We start from the raw sequence: 13,751 nt of genomic DNA, 5'->3' as shown, positions 1-13,751 counted from the left end.
CTATCTTGACATCTGGTTCTGAGGAATTTTCCCCGTGACAGACGTTTATTTATATTTTAAAACAAACAATGACATTTGTCAAATTGTGTTCTGTGTATATCACCGAGTTGAATCTTTTGGAAGAGTGTAAATGTATCTAAACACAAATTTTGCTCTGGAACAGGCAATGCAGAACTTTAATTGATGGAAAACAATATATTTTTGCTTCGTGGTTCCATATGCGCTAGCTCATTTGATCACCACAAGCAAACAAATAACATAAGCGATGCTCATGGATAAAAATGCCAAAATTGATATGTCGCCTAAAGGTATGCAATGAAGTGCTGTTTTTTTTCAAACACCTTTATATGTTATTAATGTTTACTGTAGCCTTCCGCATGAATTACATTTAGTCCACTCGTTCACCACATGTAAGCCTTCCTCAGTAGAAGTGGATAAAAATTAATTGTGAACCATCGGAATCCGATAAGTTCCCTTTGGATACTGCTGCGCTCTTCAAAGTCAGACACAAAGCTATATATTCGCCTAAGCGTATGCAATACTTGTGACAGGGACAAGGCGGTAGGAGTGTCTGCTGAATATTCTGGAGAAAGTGGAGTAGAAAAGTACCTCTTTTAGTTGGAAACTGTCATTAAAATATAAACTACCACATTTATTTTAAACTCGCTAACGACATACAGAACCGGTTTGCTGTAGTAAAGTAAAGCCGTCTTTGCTCGGGACAGTATCAGTTCGAAAGACACAATTGCAGTGCTTAGATCTTACCTCAGCGATCGCTTCTTTTCGATACGGATAGGAGATTCCCTACACCAGCACCATGCTGACGTCCTCAGGCGTACCGCGAAGCAGCAACCTCTGTCGTTTGCTGTTCCATCATCTTCATCAACGACATTTCAATTGTACTAATAGCTAACTACCATCTCCTTTGCGCTGATGATGCAAGCATATTCCGTGCTATTCGTTGTCCTGCCGGTCATGCCATATTGTTTCATGTTTATTAATTAAAGATATTACAGGATTCGCTCGAGTTGTTTCATCCTGGTTCAAACGTAATGCTTTGGCATTCTGTCCTGCAGCATAGTATCGTTCAGCACGCACGACTTGAATCCATCCAGCGAATGTCTACTCGCTTCGCTCTGCCCTCCTGGAATCCATCTGCATTATAGGTCGAGATGTTTGCTATTTTAACTAATGCCCCTCGAGGAGAGCGTACTGAGGTCCGTTGATCAATTAACCAATTACAAGTACAATTTTTTGGGGAATTATGATTTTAATATGCTATTTCTCTGTTACAACTACCCTTGAAAGTTTTGAAAGCTATATCCTTCCATCAAGACTTGGCTAGGTTGTTTAATGTATCATGTCAGAAGTCTGTAGTTATTGCTAGGAGTTGTGAACGGGGTAACTTCATCGTTGTTTAAAGGATTTGATGTCCATTATCATGTTTTTCTATTCTCTTATATATTTTAGTTTCTATGTATTGTTTCTGTGTTTGGTTTAAAATTTAAACTTAAATTATATTTAACTCTCTGAGAATGCATCGTATCAGATGATTGTATGCTTTGAATATATTTATGATTTCTAAAATTCTTTGTTACAATCGTCCAGTTATTAAAGTATCGTCTTAAGTATGAACCTGAACCAGTGGGATAGGTTAATCAATTTTATCTACACAAAAAAGCGACAGCAACACCGTTCCGTATGCATCGTTGAAGTTTTGTGATAGTCGATGCATACGCTAGTGGGCGGGAATATTCCGGTTTACTGCGGACGATCAGCGATGGTGGTGGAGCAGCATTGGAAATGAGATTAACGTACTGTCAATATGGTTGGTGAAATATGTGTTAATCTTATCCGTCCTGTTAAGGTCGCGACGATTTCGTGGATGGAAGCATCCGTTAATCCCGTACCTAATCCGCCCTAATGAACCAACCGATCAGTCAAATCAGCGCAACCCGCTTACAGGCAACGCGACCACTTTCGCACTGTTGGCTCGCGAACTTTTGGCCTTCTGATGCTAGCAATGAAAACAATGGAATGTTAGCACGTGACCGGTATGAGGGCCATTCGGGTGCGAGTGTGGTTGGTTTGTCTGGCTAATTTTTCGTAATGTCGAATTCGTGGCCGATGGCAGTCAATCTGTACGCACGACGCCAAATACTCGCGCGATCGTGTCATGGTCGAAATCGGCGTGGCCAAAAACCATGCCTCATAAATCAAGCTAAAAGCAAGAAGGAAAGAAAGACTAGAAACTCTACTGATTATGGTCGGTGGAAGTGTGTCGATGCCTAAAGATTGTAGCACATAACTTAAGGTCGCTTGACATACGAGCCTCAAAGCAACGATAGTAGACCAAATTTGATCGACAGACACAATTCACCGGCTAAAGTAAATGTGAGCTTCCTTTTGTAAACGCAAGTTAATGAAGATGCATCGACGAGCGAAAGATCGACTGTGCTAATAAAAATAAAACATTAAAGCGGTACAAGCAGACGCGATGCCGTTTTGTTCGGTCGTCAATATTTGTGCAAAAACCATCTCTTGTCAACCACAAGGCTCGTGCTTAACACACCGCTTGGGTAACCTATGAGGCGCCAATGTTTGGATGTACTACCAGAGATATGTGTGAGTGTGGTGTACCAATTAATATTGATTTAATTGCATTACACAAAGGCAATAAAATAATGAACCTTCGAGTCGCAAAGAAGAGCGTGACAGTGGCGTCAGTTCCGTGATGATTTCATTTGCGTGCGCGATCCTTCCAATAGGATGATGTTAAAGTTGGCTTGAACCGGGACGATGGGTGACGGATTGCATATATGCGTCCATCAAACTATTCACTTTCCCGTGTCCAAAAGCAAACGGTTGATGAGCCTTCGACGTGCATGACGCGATGCTGAAATTGAGCAAACATTGAGATCATAACGAGAGGTTAGTAAGATTATATTCAGATGAATCAACCGTGTAAGGCGGCTTTGAATTTGGATACGAGACGAGCCGATAATAGATGCATTGAAATTTAGGAATCCAATATTGGGAGCAAACTTTTGGCAGTTATTGTTCTTAAAAGCATACCACAACGTCCAGCATTGCTACAGGACATTTCAACGTAATTTAATTTTCGTGGCGGGTGATCAAACTGAATTTCAACTAACTGTCTGAATCGGCGATTAAAATCGTTAATTCTATTCTAATACTTAAAAGCCGCTTATAGAAGAAACACCTTATCGGTAGGCTCCCGTTTGAGTGGTAACGTTACTAACTGGGTTTGATTTATACTTATACCGGGCGAATGATTTATCATATTTGCTGAAGGTTATTTTTTTACTGGTTCAAAATGCCTTCCCAACGGCGGAGAAGATCACACACGAGTGTTGAAAGCTTAAAATGTGGTTCTAAAATGAGTCAAGCTGACCACCCATTGTGACTGGGCTTGTTTGGGGTTGATTTATGGTATCTTGTAACTAACGAGATGCAAGCATCCCGTAGAGCAGTTTTAATCTAAGTTTTTGTAAATTTAAAAAACGACTTTTAGACCACGATAAATTATTTGGCTCTTGTTGGCATGAAGGAAATATTAAAAATATGTTAGAAGTTGTAGTAGCTATAAGGTACAGTAAGTAAGATAGGAAGTTTATGGCTATAAAATTTTTGCAAATTAAGCATAGCTTAAAGTGAAACTATAAAAGCAATTAAAAATAAAATAAAAGTTAATAATAGTAGTTTAATAATCTTTGTATATTCACATATCATTATATTTGTTGCATAAATTTTCTGTTAATCCATCCCTTTAACTTTATCTTTTATTCTTAAGAAAGCTAGAGAACGTACAGTTATTATTATGTATTATGTTCTATGTTGTCCCTAAAAGTATAAGTTTTAATTCTTCTTCCCAGTTGTAAATTTTTAGGATAATTTTATTGCAGTTTATTCTTCTTTATCATTGAGAGCACTGGAATTGACTGCAAATTTTAAACCATAAACCTGCCATCATTTTTTTTACCAATCGTATCAGTGCATCTGATGTGAAAATGCAATCCATTGCCACACTGACGTCTTACAAGTGTTGATCATTTGTAAACCAAATCCCGCCTCCTGCTAGCCCTACCATGCTTCACCTATCTTACCGTAAGATCCATTTCAGCTGGCAAAAGTAGCAGCAGGATCTGCAGGACCTGATGCTGCTGTCTTATGCACTTTATTTATTTTACCTTTTGATGCATTTCGACAAGATAGAGAAATGTCGAACAATGGCTTTGAAGCGTTCCGATTCGGACGCGCGAAATCAACCGAATACAATGCGTCTACGGGCGGGGTCCATGGTAGCAACCTGTTGTACAGGCCGGCGGATCCGGCCGGACCGAGGTGACGATGAGCTTCACCCCGTTTTTTCGCGCGGTCTGTGTGGCTGGCCAGAAACCACCGGTGCGGTGGAGTCTGCGTTATGCGGCTTTGTGGTGTCAAAAGCGCACGGTTCGGGTTTGTGTTTCTTATCGGTTGCATTTCATCGTCAATTAGCAGGCAATTCAAAGGCGTTAGCGTATCCTGCTGCCCTGCGCAAAGATACCTGGTTGAGTAATGATAATGCGACGGTGGAAGATTGTTCAGTAATGGTTGAAAAAAAAAGAAAACAAAACGCGTGAACAGTAAAGCAGTAATCGAATTTTGGAAAAGGAATTCCTTGCAATGTTTGCGCTGACGATGTAGTATCATGGAAAGCAGTACAATGCTCAAAGAATTATAAATTTCATAGATAGGTGGTTTGTTTATCAGTAATGCGGACTAACAATGTGAAAAAGGTTAAATATTTTAGAATTTGAAGCCTTTGAGCCATTATATTTATAAAATTCTTGTAAATTATCTGTCAGTTTTGCTGCTCAGTAGTTTTTTATTCTCATTAATGACCAAAACACTTATTAATAATGGTTTATAATCAGCATTTTTTTCTATACTTAATCCATTACCTCCTGAGAGGTATAAAATCTTAGGGGCGAAGACTTTATTTTAACTTGGCCATCTGCAGAAGTCAACATAGGATTTAAAATTTGATATAAACCTATTTTTTTCATGCAATATTGTAACTTTTTCTTAAATATCTTCGAATTTTGTTTCTAATGCTTGTGTTTCTCCAGTTTAGAATAAATTTAATTCAGCCACAATCTGTTAGAATAATAATTTTTGACATATTTACTGCTCACTTTTTTGACAAGATGTTTCCAGAAAAACTCCACATACAACAAAACGCACTATAAACGACCAAATGAAGTATTTCTGGCAGGTACTCTAGAGGTACTCTAAAATTATCATCTGATACCAATAAAACAAGTTGGGCACTAAAGTTTTCAAAATAAAGCTTTTTTTAATTGTGTTGGTAATGGACTAATCTTTTTATTTGATAAATTTGATAACACATTGGACTATGAAACAGTCAAATCCACGGAATTCAGATTCCGTGTATCTCGGGGAGCAGCTGTACAAGGTTATCAAACTGTCATTTTGAAATTTCACCACAGGATTGTTCCGAGTACGGGGGAGAAAAATTCCGGAACGGGTTTTACGACCGAAAATTACCGTACAGTTACGATCGGTTAAATTTTATACGACACCGGTACCGCATCGAAAACTGTCCTCATTTTGGTCAATTGCTTGGTATCATTGGTCGCTTCTGAAACGCTTCCGTTCCGGGAAGATTCCTCCACATTCACACGCACAAAATCCAGGATCGTATATTGTGTTGGAATAAATGTTTTTTGATTTGCAATAATTCACGGCTTTAGCTGGACACCTTATTGATGCTGGAAACACAATTTGGCAAACGGTTGTCTTCCGCCAGAAAATGCTGCAGGCCCATTGCCCACTTTTGTCGACCGCACTCGACCAAGCAGACAACCCACAATTGGTTTGAATCGGTTGAGCTGTTTTTTTTTCTTCCTCTCCGGATCGATTCTAAGTGACTTCTGCGGTGGACGAGCAATCGTTTCGAAAGGTGTCATCATCACTTCTTGCTTCGCCTTACATCCCCAAAAACAGACGTTTTCACACTTCATTCGAAATGGTTTTGTATTGTGGTAATGCATTTTTTTTTTTTGCTTCTCGGGGTTCTTATACGACGCGAAGCAATTGCAACCATTCTCGTGGATGCAGCACGGATTTTGGCTTTGAGTTTCTGTTTCTACCACAACGCAGAAAGCAACAGATCAGATTAGGTTAAATTTATGCATGATTGTTTACGTCTGGATCGAACCCGACACAGCCGAAATGAAAAAATGAAATGGGCGGTGTTTTGGGCGCTGGATCCAATTTCGGAAAACCGGCGTACGTTAAATGTTCTATCGTGTTGGTGGAATTCATTATTATCTCTTGATACCCAGGCTGAACGGTTAGTTTAATAAAATATGAAAGCAAAACTTTGTGCAACAAATTGGAATGTAGCGATTCGAACGAGAGCAGATTCAATCGATGCCAAATAGTATAACACATGACAATAATCTCGTTCAGAATTATTATGAGTTTCGTAATCAAATGAAGTGTACTGAATATTTGTATTTATGCTTTTAATAGTTTGTTTAGAGTTTATGTTTCGGTTCGAACTATTTATAAGATACTTAAATAATCTGTTTTAAAATGTGTCAAAAATAATTAAACTGTAACATAACCGGCATAGTTGCTGATGCCGCAAAGATTCTTTCCGCGTGCCAACCGCATATAACCGTCCTCTCCCCAGCTACCCCACCAGTTCTTTAGTATCCAGTAATCCTTAGTGTAGCCGAGCAGGAGCATAGCATGGTTCACTTTCGAGTTGTCACATGAAGCCTCATCATCATAAATGCCATTGCTATAAAGACGTGGAGAAATTAAATCAAACAACATTAGGAAAAGGAAATAGTTGTTTTTTGGTAACATTTTCTAACCTATACAACTGGAACGATTTTGGAGCTGCATTTATGCTGACCGGAATGGGACCCACCTTCCACAAGGCATACGCAAGGGCATCTTCATTTTTGGGCATGATCGCCCACTCGCTAATGTTGGCGATTGCATAGTCCTTGTTGAATGCACATTGACCTTGCTGTATCAGGAAAATGGAAGGATGAGATATAAGAAGAACAATTGTATCTAGCTTTTTACTGCTTAATTTAAAACCTGGCGGAAAAATACATTAATTTAAAGTTTAATTTGAAATCAGAAGACTATTAACGGTTGGATGTCTGTAAGGAAGAAGCAAACAATTTAAGATGCACAATATCATGCACCCAAAAAGGTGACATGGCAATAAAATGAGTACACCACCATCTTTCGGTACATATCCGGTCCCTTGCACCGAGCAACAACACCACCGTTGAATGACACTTTCACCGTCGAGATACGGTGATATCCGATGGTTAACTTCACCGGCTCGTCCGACATTCATCAGCTGCGTTGATTGAAGCATGGTTTGGAACATTATCCGGTTGTCATCGGATGGGGATATCCTGACGTGTTATGCGCACCGCGAAGAATGACGTTGCATACAGCGCGGCTTAACACCTTCACGAAATACGCGCGTCGCAACAGATCGCGATACGATCGCGAAATAAATGCCGCCCGTGACGCATGATGTGCGTAGAATGCGGTAAAGATATTTCACTGCTAGCTTTTTTTCGCTTATTTTTGTTGCAAATTCACAATCACACTTGGTGCTCAGTAACGCGGGTTGGATCAAACGGGCCGTCTACTGCAATGGGACAGAAAGAAAGCAAAAAAAAGCAAACACTTCAGTGTCATACGTTAAACCACCGGCGTTCGGTGGCAAAAGGGTGCACCGAAAGGTGCATTGTTTGCATTCTTGCCAAACTCGAATGGAAGACGAGCGCAAAAGGTTGCCTTCGCCGGTTGGGCGTTTCCCCGGTGGCTGGGACATTGATTTGACATGCACTTTGAACTGGCGGCGTGCGCTGTGGTGAGTTGTTAATCATGCACTTTCGGTATCACGCTTGTGCGTATGATTGACGTGTCATTTACACACGTCTCATAAGAACCGGGTCAAACTAAAAGGGAACTTGTTGTATTTTGTATAACCACCCCGAAAACCAACGGAACATGCAGGCGCTATTTTTCACGTTTGTCTAGCGCAGATAATTAAACTCCGCGTCGCGTTAATCAACTGTTCAACTGATCAAGTGTTTCACACTGCATGAATGTACTGACCAAGCATGGCTCAATATGTTGGCACCTTTAGCTGAACTATTTTTTGGTTGGAGGCCCAAATTATTGTTGGTTTGTTGTGGTTAACACAGCTGACGAGTATTGATGACCAAGCGAAACTGCAGAACTTGCTTAAAGTGGAAACAAAGCAGGGTTAGTCCGTTCAAGCAATTTTATTCTGGCATAAAAGAAGATTTTTATTAAAAAAATTTAGTTTTGAAGAAATAAAATTTTATGATTTTGGCTTTAATTTTAGATAAAATTTGGAAATCAGTCACAATTATTTTAAATAAAAAGGGGCATTTGATTCGTTTGGAAGCTCTTTTAGGTAGCATGTAATCGTAGTGGATGCTTCAAGTATCTCTAATTCTCTAATATTCTCTAATAGGTATTCTATCTAGGTATTCTCTAATAATAATATTTTTTAAACTATTTTAATGTTGATTTGAACTAGTAAACATATTTTCACTGTTCTTTCTAGACTATTGCAAAAAATAATATATGTTTGTTAAGAAAATTGTAGCAAATATTATTAATTTAACAGAGGTAAAAGCAAAACAAAAGGACTAAGGGAGTGTTAAGCAATAAACCCTTTTAAACTCACAGAAGCAGGTCATATTGGTGGGTTTTGAGTTGCTAATAAACTAAAAAATAAAATAATTTTTGTTTTAGCCTTACATCAACTGTACTAGGATACCTGTAAGATATTCGCAAATATGCGAAACATAGCAATTCAGTTGCATAAATTAACTAGATGAAGCACCTGTTGGCATTCCATTTATAATTTACAACAGATCGTTTAAATGGTGCTGCTGGGATGGGTTGGGTTTGGTGTGCAATAAATTAAAAGCTTCCTGTTTATCTACCATTAGGTGCTTCATTAGACGAGCTATGCCAGATCGAGTGTGGAACGAAGGCTACGTACATTCCAGACACCAAACGTTCCTGCAATCGCTACCACTGCCACCACCAACACCATCAAGGCATGATTTACAGATCGCAAAACCGTGGCCTTAAAGATCATTTCTGCAACTGATTTATTTTAATGACAGTGCCATCGATTGACTGCGATACGTTTCGCGCCCCGTGGAAGAATTGTGTTTAAAATGCTTTTCCCTGCCCGCAAGCATGAATGTCGCGCGTTGCGCTTGGCGGTGTCTTGTGACGCGCGCACACAGTGCTAAATGGTGCATATTTTATCACCTGACGTTGCCGAATGGTTTTTTTTCATCCCACTCCCCGAACAGCTCCGGTTCCGGTGGATCGTAAATCGAAGCCACCGCCATCTCGTTGTCATACCGCGGAAGAACGAATTGAAGATGGCACCGGTACATGATTTAATTACAGCGTCCATTAAGGTGAAAAATTCGCTACACTTTTCATCCGCAACGGACAGGACCGCGTGCTGCTACTGCTTTCTCTATCTTCTGTTGCTGTAACGTGATGTCGGGTAGCTAGGTTGCGCTGAGGTGCCCTATTATTAGTGCCCTTTGAAGTTATCGATTTGGTTAAACGTCCTGCCGATGGCCTGAGGAACGTTGGGACTATCTGCATCCTTCTGCGGGACCCATTTCTCTCATGACATCTTGTGCATCGATGGAACACTGCATGCATCCTTGAGGAGTAGTCCTATTGCGATTTTTGTACCATCTGTGGAACCACGAGGGAATCGATCGTATTCCTTCCGCATTTACATGTCTCACTTCACCTGTCTCAACGATCGTCTCGACTGCAGCCAGTGTCGGGTGTCTCAGATTAAAGCACATCGATAAGCAGATTATATGTGCACCGTGATGCACACGTACTCATTCGCGGGTCCCGAACACTTACCGGACCGATAACTGGCACCGGCAAAAGGAAGTGGAACTTGTTGTTCCACATGTGTAGCAGCGCAACCAACGTATGGGCGCGTGAAAAGGAAGGTAATAGAATCGGGAGCAGTTTTTCACTGAAAATAAATTATTATCACTGTCCGGTGGTGGTGATAAACCTCTGCCCAACGCCACACCGGAGTCCGGTTTGGGTGTATTTTTATAGCCTAGTAGTTTTAATACAACTTGCAACGTAAAACGTCCTGGGCTGAAGAGCTGGTTTGCGCTCAGTGGTTTGTGGAGCATCCCAAGCCCAGGAGTTTTTCCACACAGTGCCGGACACCCTCGTTCGCCTCAGCGTCTTCGGTTATCTAACATTAATTAACATATAAATATTGATCTTTTGCTTCGTCGTGCTCAGTTCAACATCTTATCGCACCATCTTGCGTCCTAGGTCCCGCTGTTGGCTGCTGCGGTTCAGAATGAGTTTGCAACCTGTTCATACCGGCTTTCGCGCAAGACTATAACCAGAATCAACTGACCACATCTGCTGGGGGCCGGGGCTAGCTAATCATCTTCAGACCAATCTGACGTACAAAGTGTTTGGAACAACGTGTCTGACGGTGTGGAGAGATCGTACCGATAACACCGTTTGACATGAGCAGTGCAGAGCATTCGATCATTGATCCGGCAAGTAAAAACGCCGGCCAGGATACGTATGCTGACCGTGTGTTTGTGTGTGTGTGATGATGATGATGTCTTGCAGACATTACAGTGGCCCCTTCAGGCAGGTTCACGCAGGTTATCAACACTGTCGTTACTGGTGCATTTACTCTTTATGTTAAGCGTCGGTATCGAGCGAATGGAACGGTGCATGTTTCGATAGGTATCGTCTGGCGTCCCAGGGAGCCGGTGCAATTAATCGATGAATATCGATAAGCAAAATTAGTGTCAGGTATGATTAGAAATGTGTACCAACCTCTGGGTGTGCTAATGGAATCTTAACGAGCTCGTAAAATTAAATAAATAACACGTAGCAACGAGCTCTTGCTGGGAAGCGATAGATGTGGATGTACATGAGAAGGCGATTCAAAATAGTGTATCGGGGAACCCTGGGGCCACATCTATTATACTCGTTGGCATAATATTTTTTTGAAAAAAAAACTCATCCTTAGTATTTAGTATGACAAAATAAGAAAAGAATTTCATGGAGTATTAAAAAAATAAAAATGTTTAAGTTGTCCAAACTTTTGGAGCTCAAGTATCCAAAAAGCATGTAAGGAACTCCGGCAAAAACATGGTCAATTCTTTTTGTTTTCACTTAACTGAAACTCAAACGTATAAATCATGTCCCGATTCGACCGAAACATGACGGGTTGATTTTAAGCATTGCAAAATATCGAGCACACGAATGCCTTTTTCCGCATATCAAGATCGGATAGAACCGGGGTGATTTACGCACTCGGAAATAATTTCGATCGCAACACCTTCAGCACAGCAGGTTAAAATCATCGCCTTAAGATCGACATGCATGTGCAGTTTGAATTGCGATCACTAGCATGTAACAGCGATTCTGACGATCACCATCAATTCGCTTCGTTTCGTATTCGTTTCGATCGCTCCGGGATTTGAAACAAATTTTCAAGTTCATCTGACAGATGGTGGAGGAGATTTGGAATGAGTACATGAAGTTACCGGTGTATAAAATCCAAATTCGAAATTGGAAAACCAACCAAAGACGCACGATGAAGGGCGAATCTTCTGGGAAGATACCTTTATTTATTTTATTGATATTTTATGCATTTCTTGTACTTGGCGAGATTAAGATTGATGTGAAAGGAGAAAAACAGCACTGAAATGATCGCATTCTACATGTGTGATATAATTTATTTAGTTTTCTGTTAAACGCCTCTGTTCACTAGAGTAAAGGTATTAGGTATGGCCGTCTAGTTTAGGATTGTATTTCAACTATTCGATGTAATGTTTTACATAAAAAATAATTTCTGAAAAAAATGTCATGAATCATCCATGAATTATGCCCTCCATTTCCACAATATTTAACATTATTTATTTAACAAAATCTTTAACACACCTGAGCTGTATACATTGCCAAAAACTAGTCATTGGTTGTTATATTACAAAACAAAATAGCCACAAAGCTACTCCGCACGAAGCATCCATGGGCGGGAACAGTCCGGGATGCCGGGTTGCACTCACGACACCTTTCAGCTGCACGCCCCAAAATTAATGTGCATCCAACACAGATTCCACACCCACCGTGCCGAAGCGACAAAGCGTGAAATTTCCGTCCGAATATTTATGTCCTTCTGCAGGTCTGCGATATCGCTTCGTTTGCAACTGCCCCCGGGAGGGCAAAGGCAGTTCGCTCGATTCGGGTTCGATCACAAAACAGGCGTTAGCAATTAACACGCGCAGAATCCACGCAACCACGCCATTTCGCGCCAGACGCTGTCCATGACCCTGGAATTGAGCGTATTTTATGGGTGGAACCGTTGAACGGGCCCCAAACCACAACAACAGCAAACAAAAAACTGCTCTAAATTAATTCTTTTTAATGCGCGCGTGGGGTTTCGACCAAAACGTTTCATCGATGCAATGTCCGGTAGATCACACGAGAGGCGTTCTTGGTTTGCTTTCGAGCTTGTCCATCTTTCTCTCAGCAACACGGTGTGGGATGCAGCGCGGATGTAAAAGTATGTATTAACGACTTCTTAATTATGGCCATCCTTAGCGCACTTTACACTCCACTCGGTTGCTAAATTGATTGTGCTTCGTTGAAAGGATCAGGGAAAGAGTGTTTTTTTTTTTTAAATCGAGTTTCACAATTCAACATCCATGCTGTCCTTTGAGTGACGCAGGCGTCACAAACTGTCCTGCGGGTTGCTGCCCACGTTACCGATTTATATACATGCGGATTCGTTCCGGATAGTAAATAATTAGTTCAACGCCCGATCGTTCGGGTGTTTAATTAGTCGTTTTATGTCGCTGACAAGCTATTTTTTTTTGCTCTGTCGTTGCGCCTAATTATGAGAGCAACGAATATAAAAAACAACCCCAGAAGTATCTCCAAACCCGTACGAATTCACAGTGAGCGCATATTTTAGCAAAATATTCTGTTTATGGCGTAATGAGGAATATTAAAGCGGTTTTTACCGTATGGTGGTGCTGGGGTGTTATTGTCGAGAAGGTCGTTGCAACACGCCCGTAATGAGCGGGTTTTGCCCCGTGCGCCGTTGTCCGGTCGCGTCAAATCGCTTGATTATGCGATGCAAGGTAGATCCAAATTTGGTCAAATGAGACGCGCTTGCAAAGTGGCTGGCGGGCCCGCACCGGGCCAAGTGAGCGCTGGCCGGAATAGTGCGGAGAGTGCATTAGGGTTAGGCGCAACCTGCCACCGCAAGGAATGTTGCGGTCTACCCAGCGGGTGATCCGGTTGTAACATTATTTGGCGCAATTTTATGCTTTCTCACGGTTTCGTCCCGTTTGTGCGATGTGGTCGGATCGGGCCGGCCGCGGAACTGCTCGGAAAGCTATGGTCGACGAAAGGTGGCGGTGGTGACCGAGTGCATCCCCTGTACGGTTGGCCATGTTCGGGCAATGGTTGCAAGGTGCTACATGATTACGCACGCTTCATTTGCGGCATAGACCTTTGACAAGTTGATGAACATATTGAGTCACCCGATGTGGACTGGTGTAGGGATTTGATTAAGAAATTTAATCGTGCGATTGTTCCGT

General features: G+C 41.2%; 1 protein-coding gene across 1 annotated transcript; it reads right to left on the bottom strand.

Annotated features, from left to right (window-relative positions):
* Window positions 1-6,639: 6,639 nt before the first annotated feature.
* On the bottom strand, window positions 6,640-10,065 carry LOC128309729 (cathepsin K-like). The gene is made up of 3 exons (XM_053046192.1): window positions 10,015-10,065; window positions 6,912-7,069; window positions 6,640-6,835 (listed from the first exon to the last, which is right to left on the bottom strand). The coding sequence occupies exons 1-3, from the start codon at window positions 10,063-10,065 to the stop codon at window positions 6,640-6,642; spliced, it is 405 nt and encodes a 134-aa protein (XP_052902152.1).
* Between the last annotated feature and the right edge of the window lie 3,686 nt (window positions 10,066-13,751).

The sequence above is a fragment of the Anopheles moucheti genome, chromosome 2 (genome assembly GCF_943734755.1).
Source record: "Anopheles moucheti chromosome 2, idAnoMoucSN_F20_07, whole genome shotgun sequence".
Lineage (NCBI taxonomy): Eukaryota > Metazoa > Arthropoda > Insecta > Diptera > Culicidae > Anopheles > Anopheles moucheti.
The sequence above is the reverse complement of the archived record's forward strand: the minus strand, read 5'-3'. Positions and strand labels throughout refer to the sequence as shown.

What these genes read in the sequence shown, in the direction of transcription:
- LOC128309729 (XM_053046192.1), bottom strand. Translation starts at nt 10,065, where the DNA reads ATGTGGAACAACAAGTTCCACTTCCTTTTGCCGGTGCCAGTTATCGGT. An exon ending in CGGTGCCAGTTATCGGTCCG is followed by an intron (nt 7,070 to 10,014) that starts GTAAGTGTTCGG and finishes TTCCTGATACAG; the next exon opens with CAAGGTCAATGTGCATTCAA. An exon ending in AAATCGTTCCAGTTGTATAG is followed by an intron (nt 6,836 to 6,911) that starts GTTAGAAAATGT and finishes ACGTCTTTATAG; the next exon opens with CAATGGCATTTATGATGATG.